Source organism: Microcaecilia unicolor, unplaced genomic scaffold (genome assembly GCF_901765095.1).
Source record: "Microcaecilia unicolor unplaced genomic scaffold, aMicUni1.1, whole genome shotgun sequence".
In the NCBI taxonomy this organism is placed as follows: domain Eukaryota; kingdom Metazoa; phylum Chordata; class Amphibia; order Gymnophiona; family Siphonopidae; genus Microcaecilia; species Microcaecilia unicolor.
The window spans coordinates 68,980-86,193 of NW_021963141.1; the positions used below are offsets into that span (position 1 = coordinate 68,980).

The window sequence follows — 17,214 nt, forward strand, 5'->3', positions numbered from 1 at the left end:
GCCATCTGTTGCACAACTGGTTGAAGTGACATAGCCAGTACTTTGTAAAGTGAAGAGGGATGATCAGGGGGTCCTTTTAGGAATAAAATGGGCCCTGCTGCAGATAACTCGAGCTAATCTTTAGTAAAAGACCCCCTCAATGTGGTATTTAAAGGAGTAAAAAATGATCCCCTTATCGGTGTATGACCCCGAAGAGCAGGAGGTGGAGGAACAGTGCAGAAGGGATTAGGAAAGTACAGTATCTCAGTTTTAGATACCTTAAGGGAAAGCCTGTGCTCATTAAGTCAGGAAATTCAGAGAGGAAGTCTTTACTGTCTGAAGTGTTAAGAATGCAAAATGTAAATATCATCAGTGTAGCAATAGACTGGATCCAGAATACTGGATAAGTTGGATCAGAGGGGAAATGAAGAAGTTAAACAGGATTGGGGCAAGAACAGCACTCTAAGGGCCACACAAGGTGCAAAGATATAAAGTGGAAGAAAGGTGACCTGAGACAAGTTGGAAAGAGCGTTGATGTAAGGTGCAAATCAGGAGAGAACTGTACCTGAAATACCCTGAGCAGATAGTCAATGTAGGACCAGATCGTGATCAATTGTGTCAAATGCAGCTGTCCAACAATACAACAGATGACTGCTGATCTACTAAAATACAAATCTCGTTATAGAGTGTGGTAAGGAGGGTTCCTGTACTGTAGGGTGTAATGCAAATATTTTATCCGAGGTGGTTAACTTAAAAAAAAAAAAAAACAGTGGTAGATTAGAGAAAGGAAAATAATTCAAAGCAAAGGATGGGTCGAATTCTGGCTTTTTGAGAATAGGGATAATGATAGCAGATTTTCAAGTAACTGCTAAACCATTGGTAGTGAGTATTTTCATCTCCTCCACACTCAATGACCAAGGTACCATCTCTGTCGTAGAGGGAATTGGAGGCTTTTGCTTGGCAGACAAGATTGCAATGTCATCGGCATACATAAGGTCAGTGATAAACTGTTCCTGGCCATAATCTACTCCTTGCCTATGAAAACTCTTCAGATGATGGCATCCACTGCTGTCTTAAGGCTGGAAACAGAACGGGAAGCCTTTCAATATTTTCCATTAATGCATTTCCTGCTGCTTGAACCATCATAGGTTTGTTATAGAAGCTGTGTGATTTCACCGGGCATTCCTTCAGCAGCAAGTGCTTTCCACAGAGGTCCATGCACACTGTCAAATGCAGCTACAAAAGACAATGAATACTGTGATGAGTCTTTCCACAGTGGAGTCATTTCTCCATGACTTATCACAGTGTATTTGACTGCAGCATCCCCGGTTTGGGCAGGATCCAGCTTGTTCTTTATAGGTCACTTGTTCTCTTCAGTTTCAAAGTTAAGGTTGAATTGTCCAAATGGATAATTTTCCAGTGATACCAGAGCAAACTGATCCCATGGTAGTTTTTGCACTCATGATGTCCCATTTCTTGACAATAGGGACTATAAATGGCCTGCCTCCATGTGCTCTGAATTTGCTCTAATGAACTAGGTGTCTCATATCATCACTCTCTAAACGTTAACCTCAAGATCTTAAAAATGTACACATACCTTCACATGGAAACAGCATAATACAAGAAGCAATGGAGAGGAGGCGGCCTGTCATATCTATGGACTCCTGCAAATTGTCATTTTCCTCAACATGCAGAGTCACAATACAGGACAGTTTGCAGAGTACATTAAAGTCTGGATAAAACATAAGAGAAAAGACACTCCACTACACTGGAGAAGCTGTAGAGGTAATTGAAACATCTTCATATGTAGCAGAAGGTTAATAAAATATTGGGGCACAGTTAATAAAGGGCTAGGATACTAGAAATACAGATGGCAGTCTTCATTATTTTTCACATTCTCTATCCTTGCCCCCTAGCCTATCTCCTCCACACACACGCCAAAATACATTCTTTCCTCCAAACCCATCCTAGCCAACCTCAATACCCATTACTCAGCCTCCATCTTGTATTTACCTCCATACCCATCAAGCTGGGTCTCACTCCAGATTTTATCCTCCCCCCAATTACTTTTCTGGAGGCTCGCTGTCAGCACCACCTCTGAAACATCCAATTTCTTCTGGCACAAAACTTCCCAAACTGTGAGTTGGGACCCCAAAGCCCATAGCTGGAGTCAAAACATGGGTGGGCTCACCATATGTACATCATTATTCCGGACCTCCAGAGGATAACACAATTTTATTTGGCCACTATCGGTAGCATATGGCTCTAAGTGTGTTGGAAATCACATGATGCTCAAACCATGTATTTTTCCCTCCATCGTATGAAACTGGCTGAAACAAACCACTTATCACACACAATTATGCTCAGTCACTGTAAATATGCAAGTTTTTATCCGATGAGTGATTTTTTTACTTTATATCAATTTTTTGCCAAATAATAAAACCTTGATGTATACTTGCCCATAATGCTGTGTCTATCAGTACAAAGTTTAGTGAACCTGGCCCTGTAATAGGTGACAACATAAGAACATAATTGTTGCCACACTGGGACAGACCGAAGGTCCATCAAGCCCAGTATCCTGTTTCCAACAGTAGCCAATCCAGTCACAAGTACCTGGCAATATCCCAAAACAGTAAAACAGATTTTATGCTGCTTATCCTAGGAATAAGCAGTGGATTTTCCCAAGTCCATCCTAATAGTGGCTTATGGCCTTTTAGGAAATTATCCAAACCTTTTTTGAACCCTGCTAAACTAACTGCTTTTACCACGTTCAGAACTATAGGCACACCAGAGCACAAGCACAAGGGGAGACACTGACACAAGCAAGAAGCTTGGAATACCAGCCCCATTTATATTACAGTAGTTATGAAACTACACAAGAGAATAAAATTGCACAATTAACTCTGGAGAAGTCATCACAGCCTCTTTCCTTTTTTTGGTCACTAATTTCCTCTAGCTGCTTTGTTTCCAGCTCAGTTAGAATTTGTCTCCAGTAGGCCATTAACCTTTCTTCACCATTCTGGATATTTTCCCTCTTTCATAAGACCATTGCTAAAATATTCAGACTACCAGACACACCGACATATATCCCAGATTGATTCCTTAAAATACAATTAACAATATTTTACACTGCTCTTCGGTGTGGCGAGCAGAAGTCAACCAGATATATGCCGTAGGCCTGCTGAAAAAACCAGGTTAGTGCAGATTTAAAACCTTTCACAGACATCTCACTGTGAACTGCAACAAGATCTAAAAGGCAAGGGCTGTGAAATAGAAAGCCAAATGCCTTGCTGATGCTAGTTGAACGAAGCCTCCCTACCCCTACACTTCAAGAGGCCCTGCGTACTGCAATATTGCTACCTCTGGCTGGGCTGAGGAGCAGAAGCTGGACCCAGGAATAAAAGCAGGTTGCCTGTCCACTGACACTGAACACCTGAGATAGCCCCCAGAGCCAATTTGTTTTTTTTAAACAAAAGTTATTCTACAGCTTGCAGTTTGGGATGGCATTGTGTTTTCTGGAAAAATGTTTCCGTATTGGTTATTTTCCCTGATAGAATTTTCATGAACTATTCAAACTTTAAAAAAATAAATCTTAAAATAAATAAATAAATAAAACTTCAAAAAAATAAATCCACCCACCCAATCCCTAATATATCATTCACTTATCCAGTTACTGTGGTGGTACTCAGAAAAATATTAAAAACAAGGTCACATTGAAACCAGGAACAATGTATGCTCATATATCCCAGAATAATTTCTTGCTGGTGTAACAGAAAAAACTACCACTGTGGAATCCAGAATTGTTATGGGATTAAAACAGGCCAAATGTGGGAGAAAATCTGCCAGAAAAGCGGAGAACTCAAACGCCCCACGGTAAAGACAATATTGCAGAAAAAGTGGGAGAGCGACCAAGGATACCAGAAACTGGAGGATGTTCGATAATAAACAGTTTTATTAATAATTTGAAGACTCGACACAACCTCGTGTTTCGGCCGTTTATTATCGAACATCCTCCAGTTTCTGGTATCCTTGGTCGCTCTCCCACTTTTTCTGCAATATTAAAACAGGCCAAACCATTCTGGTCCAGAAAACCACATTACAAATAAATTCATGACAGTCTCTTAGCAATTTGGAAACAACACTACAGGGACCACCACTAGTTAACTAGAAAGAAGATCAGGCTTGAACTGCAAAGGATCCATTTACTGACACTTTTGCTTTGAAATGTGAAAGAACTGTTGCAGTCTTCAATCAGATCAAGGTTAACAAGCTAGCCGTGTTACTCTGTCAAATTCCACAGCAAAGACCAGTATTTTGTTTTCACAAGATTGCCAGATAAAGAAACCTTTTCAAGGCTTATTGTAGCAAATATCAGAATAAAACAAAGCCTTTATCTGAGCTAACGGTATTAAAAAAAAAATCTTTAAGGATCACTGTAATGGGAAAGCAGCAGGCTACACAGAGGTCTAAGAAAAGATTAGCATAAATAATATTAATGCACACTTTTATTACATTAAAATCAGGCAATGGTCTGACAATAAAAAGGCTGCTTATGCAATACTGTTATGCTTTAAATCACAAAGGATGCTAAATCCTTACAACTAATATTCAGTATTTTCCTTTAGGAAAAAAAAAACACGGTAATAATTCAGTAACTTGGTTGTTGATGCTGCTCTAACAGGTGACTTTACAGACACAAGTAAAAAATAAAATAAAAAACTTAGAACACATTGATTTGTCTTTATTTAAGCTTGTATCCACACTTCAGCAGACAGTGGTCCAAAATAATCAGAAAGCGGTAGTGATTTGTCAGGAATATTATCCAGTAAAAGGTCTTTATAGTTTACATATTTTTCTGAAATTTCCCAGAGCAATTCTTCTATTCAGATTTAGCCCCAAGGCAAATGTCTCCACCACCAAACAGGAGACAAACAAACCATTGTGCAGGACAATTAAGATCAGAAATGGAGCTTATTCCAAAATAAAATACTTCAAAGATGTTAAAAGTAAGTATGCTGCACTGGAGTGTATACTCGGATATTCCTACTCATTTCACTGCTGAGAACTTAATAGTGGATATGAGTCACTTGCTAACAGCAGCCATACTCAGCCTTGTAACGATGTATCAGGGTTATGCTGAAAACCCTGGGTGGTGAACAATCTAGGGAGAATCCTGTTGTCACAGGCCAGTAAAGACCAAGCTCAGTGGAAAAATGAATAGCTCTAGCGAGAAGGCAAAAAGAGGTGGAAAGTAAAGAGGTCACTCCGTCACCCCTCTACTGGACAATAGCTACAAACTTCAAGCTTTAAAGAATGACAATAGGCTTAACAAAGGCATTAAAACCAAAATGCACCATAACAGGAAGGGAGAGGGCGTATGAATTCTGAAACCCCAAATAGTATTGGGGGGGGGGGGGGGGGGGGGAATACATTCTATGCCTAGGATGCAGGTTAAGGAGCAGAATGCCAAACCTGCTCTAAACTTGACTAAGGTAGATAATGACAAACAGAAACAAATCCCATATCTTCCATAATTCAGCCTTTACTAGAGGCAGCACAAAGGGAGGAATGACTATGGTTAGCATACATCCCTATTAGTAGTCCATGGAGTCCAGTACAAAACTGGATGCTTAAAAACCTTTGTGTGTAGACTCTAATAAATAGCCCTGAGTTTCAATTCTACTGCAAAGAGGAAAAAAAAAAAAAAGCATAAGTAAAACAACAAAAAAATAAAAAAAAAGCTAGAATTGCAGCAAGGTGATTGTATGATGTACATTTTCACAGTTGAGTTAAATATGCCACACGGTTCGATAGTAATAAATTTAAATAGATTTTTTTTTTTTTTTGACATCAGAAGTTCAACTATGGACACAGTGGTTACACGACAGGATTGTTATACCACAACTTATATTTCCAATGGAAAAAAAAAAATCATTTACAGTATCTCGAGATAAATTGCCTTTAAATGGGAACATCTTCTCCAGTATTCTGAGGTCTACAAGATATATCTAGAAAATTTACTACTGTGGAAAATGAAGACAGCTTAAATTGAATAAAAGGTGGGGGGGGGGGGGGGCCGACTTAATTGCTGTAACACTGTCCTTCAGGTGGCTGAGGGAGTTTCATATTTTCTTTAGACATCATTAGACGCCGAAGTTCTTGCAGAACAACTTTGATGCTATATGAATTTTGCCACTTTGCTAGAACTGATATGGCTCTTGGATCCACCTAAACATGAAATAAAAAAAAGATTAATATTTGCTCTGACATTCAGCAGTCCTGCTCTTTACCATTTACAATGTAGCTTGGAATTTTTATATAAAATATATTTCATTATCAGAACGAGAATACCAAGATTACAATTTTTTTGCAATATCAAAACAATCCAAAAAAAACACATATAACAAAAAAAAGAACATATCAACAGGAGTGTTCCCCTGTGTATAGCATTCTACTCAAGTGGCCACTCCCAGCTAACCCCCCCCCCCACCCCGCTCTTGTTGTAGTTTGGAATTTTTAATGTAATGCTTAAACTTATGTTTTGTATGTTATTACAAAAGTGGGTTCTACTTCCACTCAGGATGCACAAAGCTTAGTGCTAGAATGTCCGATTTTGACTGGTTCAATCCAAGTTTGTGTGCATGTTATTCAGCGAGTACTGCACAAAGGGGTCCTGCATGGTTTTTACCGTTCGCAGTAGCAGCCGAGAATTGTATGCAAATTTATTACAACAAGCTGATTAGTATTAAAATGAGTATTCCGTGTGATGCACAGAAAGGAGCGTCTCCCTTTAATGAGCAAATTTTTACAGGAGGTCAGGAGCTGTCTCAGTACGATGGTGGCTTCTTGGCGGAGCAGTCTGCTGTCATATTTAAATAGTAAACGTCGCATGTAACGGCACTGTGAAGAAGCTGTCCTGAAACCAAACAGCACGCTGTGCAAAGTGCGCCTACGGCACCTGCAGTTTTCAAAAAATAAAAGCTACACACGGGTTTCATACACACATGTATAAACAATAAACCCCCTGGGGCATGAAAGGTGGTGTGGAACCCCACAAAGAAAAATTCACATCCCAGGGGGGTTTATTGTTTACTAGCCGTTAAGCCCGTAACAACAGGCTAGTTTTTGTTTTCCTATGGCCTCCCCCCCCCCCCCCCCCCCGTCCACCAACCCTGACCTCTCCCCTGCCCTGCCCCCATGTCCAGCAACCCTTTCCCCCTCCCATCCGCTCTATCCACCCGTGTCCATCAACTGTTCTCTCCCCTACCCTCCATCCTCCGCGATTGTGACCTCCTGTGCCCTGCCGTCCCCGCCGTCGCCCCCACCTTTGACCCCCCCACGGCATCGCCCCCCTCTTTCCACCGTCGTCGTGCCGTCAGTTCTACATTGCTGCGTCTGTTTCCCAGTTCTGGCCCCTCCTTCCCTCCCTGCTCCCGCCTCCTCCGATTTCCACGCACATGTCCAAGCCCTCCTCCCTATTGGGCTGTACTGCTGGTGGAGGCGGGGCTTGGACTTCTACACTCTCAGTGTTCCGACTCTACTGTGCATTTGCAGGTGAGTCGGTCACTTGCCATTTATATGTCTGATATGCATGTATGAAAGACGTGTAGCAGTGGAACACTGTGGATACACTGTTCTGGGCATGAGCACAGCCATTGACACTTTGCGAGTGACTGTCCTACGCATCTGCTACTTAGCGGGTGGCTGTTTTACGCATGCACTGGCACTTTCCCTACTAAGCTGCTTGCTGTAATTATGAGCAGCTCATTTGCATGAGATTTCCTTTGGGAATCGCTCACTATTTCAAACTCGTTAACTTTTACCAGGGATCTGAAAGCAACGTTTTGTTGTTTTTTACGGGGACTTTTGTGCATTGGCGCCTCAGTTGACAGGTTTACTAGCTAGTTCCTGAATCATTATGAGTATTTTTCATTTAAACACCTCTCCCTCCTCCAGCTAAATTACTATGCAAGCCATGGAGCTCCTACAACCTAACAGGCAAAAAAAAAAAAAATTCCAGTTGATCAAAAATACATCAAAAGCATTCACAATGTGGAAATACTGCCTTATTATCACCCTCTTTCCTTAAGGTAACTTTCTAGATGGCTTACGTATATATATTTAGATAGGACATCAACATACAATTATGGTGGTGTTCATACGTTCTGCATCACTTGGCTGAAATCTGATTTGGTAGTCTAAAAAAAATTTTGAAGCTGTGTAACTGAGTATTTTATGCTGTTCTAATTCTCATTCTGGGTTACTATATACCATCACTCGCAATATACACTACTGTTGGCACCTCTATAACCCTAAATATAAAACACAGAATATGTTACTAGTTTGCTATTTTGAATCTCCACATTATTGTTGTTGTATCAAAAGAACCATCTTATTATAATGACTATTTTAATATCTACTACGGCTGTACTGAATATTTTTATTCAATTCGGCATGAATAGTGTCCTGAATACATTATTCGTATTCAGCCAAATAGCAATTTAAATTTGAAAATGAATAACCCAGGGCTCTACTGTGCTAATTCCTACTGAAATAAACACTTGATCTCTGATTTCACGTTGCTTTTCTTCTTATTTTAAATCTCAATGCCTATTATTCGTATTCGGTTGAATAGTAAAATATGCTATTTAGTACACCTCTAATATCTACATTAGTTTTGCTTTTCATTTTAACATTTAGTCCTGAAAAAGGATTGTTTCTGCTTTATTGTATTCAATACTTGGTCAACTTTTACTCATGCAGACAAGTCAACATCGCTCAGGCACGGAGGGGACAAGCTTTACAAGCTGGTCACGTGTGATAATCCTGTTCCAGGCTAAAATCAATGACCGAGTTCATGTTTTTTCATTGGCAGTCACTCGGACACCTTGTGCCACAGATTCTTGATGGGATTGAAATCTGGGAACTGAACAGTCAATTGTAGTTGAATGGAGAAGAACAAGGCGACAACGGTCTTCGCCCCATGACAAGGAGCACTGTCGTTCTCTGGTGATCTTCCAGGACAAATGCCCAGCTAGCAGCAACATATTTCTGTATAATTTTCACATATTTCTTTACATTCACCATACCTTCCACCACCAGTTGCTGTCATATAACCCCAGAACATCACTTTTGTGGGATACTTCACAGACAGGGGCGCACTGGTTTGAATTCTTCCCCTGGAAATCATCTTACATATGCTTTCTTCTGGACGTCCCAAAATGCAAAATGTGGGAGGCTTTTTTCAGTGACAAAAGTACATTTCTTTGCTCCACTTTGACCATCTCTTCCTTTATTCAACTGTCAGTTGTGTTTTTTTAATGGCCCTGCACCCCCTGACCAAATTCTAGGTATCTTCTTATAGTGCATGAATTCACTGTAATTGAACATTTGTACTGTCAATGTCTTAAGAGCTGAAGAGATGTAAGTTTTCTATTCGCGAGACGTCCTCCTGAAAATACAATCCTGCCCGACAGTTGTCTTCCTTGGCAACCCACAGCGGTATTTGACCTTTGTATCTCTGGTCTCCATCTTCTTTTGTAGTACTCAAATCACAGTACTCTGATTACGCCCTATTCTTGTGATACTCTCTCTGTTCGAATAGCCCTCTTCATGAAGCCCTCAAAACTCAGTTCTCTTGTAACAAGTCCTGACATTTGAATTTCATGGATTTTGGTATGCTGGCCAACCAGTATGAAATACGGCAGCATCTGAGACCAGGGGAAATATATTTGTTCCCACCAGAGGCGTAGCCAGACACCCAATTTGAGTGGGCATGACAACCCTGCCCTGCACGGCATCTATCCCCGCCCCCCAGATGATTGGAGGGGGGTCATTTAACTCCACTCCCTCGACTTCAATCCCCCCAAGTACCTTTAAATCCTTTAGGGCTTCGCCAGTAGTAAGAAGCAACTCCTTCCTCTTGCTTGCACTGGCTCAGAGCCTACCCTCTGACACAACTTCCTTTTCATGTAACCAGGAAGTTGCAGCAGATGGAAGGTTCTGAGCTGGCACGAGTAAGGGGAAAGAGTTAGCAACTGTTGGAAAACAGGATACTAGGTTTGATGGACCTTCGGTCTGTCCCAGTATGGAAGCGCTTATATTCTTAAGGAGTTGCTGCTCACTGTCGGAGAAGCCCTAAAGAATTTAAAGGTACCGGGGGGTTGGGGGAGTGGACTTAAGGCCCCCCCCTCCCCCCCACCAAATGTTGTGGAGGAAGAGATGCCAAAGTCTTCAGCTGGCAGGGATTGAGGATCCCCAAGTCACTGGTTCCAGCATCAGGAGGAAGTTACCTATAAGTCTACCCAAACAGTGCAAGACGGTGATTTCAATGAAGGCAGACAATTTGTATGAATGCAGGATATTTGCAACAAAATGATATAACTAGCATGCATTTCCTCAAGCAAGAGAAACTATAAAATGATATCAAAAAGCTGTAATTTATACAGGTGATACAGGACTTCACGCCACTGTATATGCATACATAATACACTGTGGTTTTAAGATCTACAGACAGCTCTGTACATAATATTGTATAGAACACATCTGCACACCCCATTCATTATTTAAATTGGGGGAGTTAGGCATACTTTGCTAAAATTAATCAAAAAGTCAAAATATGAAAGAGTAACCTCACTGCTCGTAATGCTACATTGGCTCCCAATTAAAGCCAGATTATTTTTCAAAACTAGCACTCTAATTTTCAAAATACTTTTTGGAATGTCTCCTGAATACATGCTAGACTCGACTGCCTTATCAACAAGAAATGTGAGTCCTGGAACCAGAGGTTATTTACTACTTCATTTACCTAACTGTAGAAACGTAACTTACAAATCCATTTATACTGCTGGATTCAGGTACCTGGGTTCTAAATGGTGGAATTAATTCCCAAGAAGTACAAATTCCCTTCACTGCAGAAAAACCTACCTTTTCAAGAAATGTTATGGTTAATGAATGTGTTAACTGATGTTCATTACTGCTATGTAACTGTACAACGCAATTTGTAATTTTTCCTAATTGTTAGCCACACCGAACTGAAACTTATTTTTGGATAATTGTGGGTATAAGAATGAATGAACAAACAAAATATCTCACAAGAGGTGAAAGCCAGCCCTATACATTTTACAGTAACGGCCTGATATTCAGACGGTGGTGAGTGTTTTGCTGATGGCCGCCAGCATCAAACCCAGAAATTCAATGCCGGGCCATATCTGGGCTCCGGCATCAAATTTCCAAGTATAGGGAGCCGGTTAAAACATAGCCTGGTAAGCTATATTAAACACCTACTCAGCTATAAAGAACCACATAAAGATAGGACTGCATTTTATACGGTCCTATTTATCTAGTTATCTGAACTGGCTAAGTGCCAACTGTGCCCCCGGAATGTCCCCAAGATAGCCACTTTTTGCTGGCACTAATCGGGCATTTTCAGTAGCACTATCCAGTTAAGTGCCACTGAAAATGCCGGGCAGGAGGAGATTTAAACAGGCAGGAGATTCTCCTATCACAGGTCCAAAGCTTTCAATCTGACTCATGCCACCCATGCAAAAGCAAGAAGTGATATCAGAGGAAGCAGAATGGACTAGAGGGAAAGCCTGGGATCCTCTGCCACAGGCAGCCACTGTCAGCTGCTGAGGACCAACAGAAGACCATTTTTAAGGTAGGTTGATGGGTGGGGGTGTGTGTGATGTTGAATCATGGGTGGAGGGAAATATGCTGGATCGTGCTGAGGACAGGGGTCGGGAGTGGAAGAGAGCAGAAGAGACATTTGGAGGAGACAGCAAATGCTGAAGTGAAATTAAATTCTATAACTATGATTTAATATTTTTAATTGCACCTGGTTAAGTGATGCATTAATCGCATAGTTAATACTTGTACATCCAAGAGTCTCCTCTTTGCTGGCTGGGGCTGGTAGAAGGGATCAGTACATCCCTGTGAATTATAAGGAAACTAATTTACATTTTTGAAATGCTATAAGATTCCACTGTAATCTTGCAATTGCCTCTATTTTTTTTTTTAAATCCTTTTAAATTTTGTTTTGTTTGGTAAGTCTTAGTAAATGGAACAAAAACTAATGCAACTGGTAACATTATCAGTGTTGTAACTTCACACGACCTGAACGTTTGAGATCAGACTGACTGTACATGAAATAAAATTATGCAGATAAGTGTCAAAACTTCTTTGGAGACCTTTAATTTTGTTTTCTAGGTCTTAAACCCACATTCTGTGCTAAAATCTATCAAATAACTCAACATATCACTTCACCTTCCAAAATAAAATGTTTATGATTAACCATATAAAACTACCCTTTCAATGTGCTAACTCTTTAGCTATTTGAACATTTAAATTACTTTTTTTCTTCTCCTCTCTTCCTTGGATGCAGAACAACAACAACAACAAAAAAAAACAACAACTTACCACTCCATTAGAACTATTTACTCCATTCATATTAATTTTTGTTACAAATCTTACAAACGGAGGTGCTTCAGGATATTTAGGACCACACTCTATTTTAAGGCTGTATATTCGGTTTTCATAAATTGTCTGAAAGAAAAATGGTGCATCACTAAGTAAAAATTATCAGCAGGTATTACAGTTTACACAAATATATGGTTTGTCCGTAACATTTATATGCCCATATCATTATGCATACAAGCCAGAGGATTTTGATGCAGCATATCAAAGTGCAATAGGCTCATTGGCAGACCATGCACTTCCATGCAGAGAGTCTTTGGTCTGCTTTCTGAGTCAGGTCTTTTGCACTCAGGGTTAGCTGGGGATGCTGCAAAGGCAGGGGAGTCACAATCATCAAGAATCAACACCAGAGGGCTGACTTTAGAGCCCATGACACAGCACTAGAACATGGCTCTTGGTCACTGCAGAAGTGGCTCCTGAGGCCAGACTAGAACAGGGAAGGGGGTCTAGTAAGTAAGACTAAAGTATTCTGGTAGTTGCAAATAAAGACCTCAAGGTACCAGGATCCCATTACTGATTCCAACTCCGATGAGAAATGAGGAACTAGGAGGCCAAAAAAGACGCAATTGGGATCTTCCACAGAAATAAAGTGTTTCAACAACACCTAGGTTTCTTCGCCATCAAAGGCAACTGCATAATTAGACCACTGGATGGAGAAGGAACCCTTTCCTATTTTTAATTTTGTATATTATTTTTATGTTGTAAGATGTTCTCTCCCATTGTGGACTTTTGGGGAGGAATTTATCTACAGTAGCATTTCATCTGTAATGTGCCACTTACTCTTGGAGGTCCAATAATCATTCCTGTCCATCTTGTAAGTGTCATATCCTCATCATCTTCTAGACCCCAACTAACTGTCCCATCCCCAACACCTTTCTGGCCCTCTTCAAGTTCTTCCAACAGTCGAAAATTACGGGGAACTTTTACGCCTGTAATTAACAGAAATTGAAAAGGTAGTTACAAACAAGCTTGTGAAAATAAAACACATGACCTCCATCACAGTCTAACTAAAAGAAAAGATCAGTTTTAGCAATGCTTGTATTACTAATGATTAGTACCTTAAAAAAGAGTCAGATTGTAACAAGAATATGATAGAAAAACAGCCCACCGATGTACAATACAGGCTCCTATGACAGCAGCAATTAATCTGTAGGAAACAGATGGCTATTTTCTATTTAGAACAATCATAGGACATCTAAGAATTTGATAAAAGAAAAACATGCGTGATATCCCTTAGATTTATATACTGCACAAGCCCTGGCCATGGTCGAGATTAAATTTGGTTCTAGTTTCCTACAGGGTTAAATACAAAGATGCTCTTAAATAGAAATTCTAGGTTATATAATTCTTAGAGCTCCCCCTATGCCCTAGGAATGCTTTGAGCTTGTATTTTTCATTCAAAGTGGTAATTATAAACATCTAGCTGCTCAGTCCTTCAACTCTGGAGAAAAACTGTGTAGGATATAAAGTGAACTCACTTCGCACCAGCCCAAGCTCCAATTAGCTTCTTCTGGCAAATGAAAACTGAAATGGTAAAGAAAGAGCTTACTACTAAAGGAAGTTTTGTAACTACTTCCTGATCCAGGTTTACGTGTGACAAAATGTCAACTAAAATTTTTAGTCAAAAAAAGCAGAACAAGATTATCAAATATTTGAGGGGAATCAGCCCACACAAGTGTATTTTCAGACCCCAATTTGAAGTTCAAATATATACATTTCTTTCTGTACATAAAATTACTTTGCAGAAAATCTACATTTCCCTCTCAAGTTGCTAACTAATCTTTATACTCAACTTGTCATCAATATTTTTTTATACTCCAGTTTCTGCTCATTGTCAAAATGGGTAGAATTTCAAGAACTGCAAAAGGCTCAGGAGATTCACATTTCGATTAAATTCATTATTTTATTAATTTGCATGTGGTGGTCTTGCAGCTCTAGCAGTCTGTAGCTAATGTAAAGAAAGAATAGCCACCTGCAAGCTATCACCTAGTCACAATATCGATACAACCCAAGGATAACCTTTCAAATGAGAATGTTCTTATGTACTAAGAAACTAAATGGTTATTCTAGGGATGTATAAAGAGCAGAAATCAATAATAAATGCCTATAACAAGGAGAGAACAAAAGAAAATACTTTATCTGAATAGCTTATTTTGCAAACAGTAAAATGCCATCAGAAAATGAAATTTAAAATTTACAAACTATGGTTAGTAGTAGGCAATATGGGTTAACAAAAGGTAAAATGATTTGTTGGTAGGGTGATAATATCAGAAAGGTTGCTGATGCTCTATTCTAATCAGTAGTTAAAGTATGTAACAATGTGAAAGATAAAAACCTTGAAAACTAATATGTTCTTTAGAATTCTAAGCTGGAAGAAGGGAAAATGGAGGAAACTACTGGGCCAAAAAAAAATGCATTTGGGACATGGGAACAGAAAAACCTATTTGCAACGTTAAATAAACTGCTGCAATCGTTGTAGACTACAGTACGTTTTTACTGGACTTAAAAACAAACACCCGCACCATAACTCATTAATATACAGAAGGGACCTATGTTCTTCAGTTATCCTAAGACTGAATTCTCACAAAAAATATTACTCTCCAATGCTCAGCATGCAAAAATTTTCCCCAAAGGTCCAGAAGTTTGTGGCAACTATTTACTTAGAAGTTACTGTAAATGCATGCTGACTACAGAAAGATAGATTATATATGAATTGTTGCGCTTTGCAATACACAGCATATGGGAAACAAACTTGAATGGACAATTGTAGGATACACGTAGACTTACTCTAATAGTACAAAAGTTTTAAAGAAATAATTCCTTCATATTCTATCTACATATACATGCAAGTATATGCTTTGAAAAAATTATAGTCACTGGAATTGTTTCACCTGCTTACTAAAGTGTGGTAAATTTTTGTACACTTACCCCATGTTAAATACAAAGGCTTTGCACTAACCTTTGGGGGCACTCCCAGCATGGCCTCATACAGAAAAGTTCTTTACCAAGTGCATTCATAGTAACATACTAAATGATGGCAGATAAAGACCTGTACGGTCCATCTAGTCTGCCCAACAGTCACAATTTAGGAGTATGGACACCTGCTTTAAGTACATTGTGCTAAATATAAAGTGCAATCCACTCCCTTTCTCTACCCATAACCTGCTCATTTCCCATTCCACGCTTTTAGAGAGCAAATTAATACTGTCATGCCAGAGTGACTGCTCACTAATTCATTGTACTGCTAAGCACACTTCAGTAAACAGGTCCTTAGTGGATTTTTGTGTTTGATTTAATTAAACAACCAAAACAATACATGTAATAATGATGCTGTAGACTAGAAAAGCAACACACCTTTAATGTACCAAAAAAGAAAGTAGCTTTCATATACTAAGTTACATTCAATTAGTCCTACTTTAGAAAGGAGTAAGAAGAGATGCATCATTACATGTACTTTAAAAATCAGGGGGTTCAAATACACCACAGAATAAATGTTTTATCACATCTACAATCTTAATGTTTTGAGTATTCATTTCAGAACTTTGCTCTACTGAATAGGCAAACAATCAGGTACTTTTCTAATTAACTGTTTGCCTCTGTTATGTGCACGTATTAAATACTTATTAAACATCAGGCACAAGAAGCAACTACACTACATTACAAACACATGTGTTAGGGAGTGCTGAAAACTTGAGGTATGTAATGAACACACTCTGATGGGATATTTCATAGGCAGTATTATTTCACCTACAAATTGATATGTCCAACATACTTCTTGAATGCCCTTAATGTATTACTATACTTATTAGTGCAAATGAGTGGTTGTTACTAGTAGCATTATAAAATACATTCACAACCATGCTATTAAGTCCTCTACTGGAGGCATACGCTTCATAAATGTCTTCATTAGAAAACAAAACACATATTAAGCCCTTACTAGATCTTTGTAACAAAACAGATGTCAGCAGATAAAGACCTGCATGGTCGATCCAGTCTGCCCAACAAGATAAACTCACAGTTTACGATATGATAACATATGCATAGTTGATCTGGCCTTTCCATTTTCACAGCACAAGTCTTCTCAGCACTGGCTTAATTTTCAACTATTGGAGTTGCTATCGAAGCCCACTCCAGATCTGTCTAGCCATTATCGGGCATTAGCCTTACAACTACTGGATTTGCCGCCCAAGCACGCTAAGTTTTGTTTTGGCTCCATTCTCTTTCTGTATAACAATCCTTTTATGTTTATTCCACACAATCTTGAATTCTTTAACCATTTTTGTCTCCACCATCTCCCACAGGAAGGCATTTACCATCCTCTCCATGAAAAAAAAGCTTCCTGACAGTGCTCCTAAGTCAACTCCCCAGCAACCTCAATTCATGTCCTCTAATTCTACTACTTTCCCTTCTCTGGAAAAGGTGTACTTGCATATTAATACCCTCCTATCTTCTAGGGTACAAATATCCAGGTCCTCAAGTCTCTTCTCATATGTTTTAGCACAAACCCTTTTGTTGCCTTTCTCTAAACCACTTTGAGGCATATTTTCAAAGCACTTTGGGAGGCTAAGTTCCATAGGTTTCTATGGAACTTTGGGAGGCTAAGTGCTTTGAAAATGAGCCTGTTTGTCTTATGTCAACAAGATAGAGCCTCCAAAACCATTTCTACTAAAACATAGGTAGCTATTGTCTATCATACGTCAGTGTGTGTATTTAAGCAGCAGGGATAAATGGCCATTGATGGTCTGTGCAAAAAAGAACGAC

The 17,214-nt window shown here is 39.4% G+C and overlaps 1 protein-coding gene across 3 annotated transcripts in view; it reads right to left on the bottom strand.

Moving 5' to 3' along the window:
- Positions 1-4,456: 4,456 nt before the first annotated feature.
- The window catches only part of LOC115459000 (ubiquitin-conjugating enzyme E2 variant 1), an 83,533-nt gene continuing 70,775 nt past the window's right edge, over positions 4,457-17,214 (bottom strand). For 2 of the 3 annotated variants that reach the window (XM_030188864.1, XM_030188862.1), the window contains 3 exons: positions 13,234-13,382; positions 12,397-12,522; positions 4,457-6,207 (listed from right to left, as the gene is read on the bottom strand). In XM_030188864.1, coding sequence (XP_030044724.1) covers positions 6,061-6,207; positions 12,397-12,522; positions 13,234-13,382 — 422 coding nt within the window. In that variant the 3' untranslated portion in view covers positions 4,457-6,060. Of the gene's footprint in view, positions 6,208-12,396; positions 12,523-13,233; positions 13,383-13,931; positions 13,978-17,214 lie in introns of all 3 variants that reach the window. The other variant, XM_030188863.1, reaches the window with a different exon arrangement.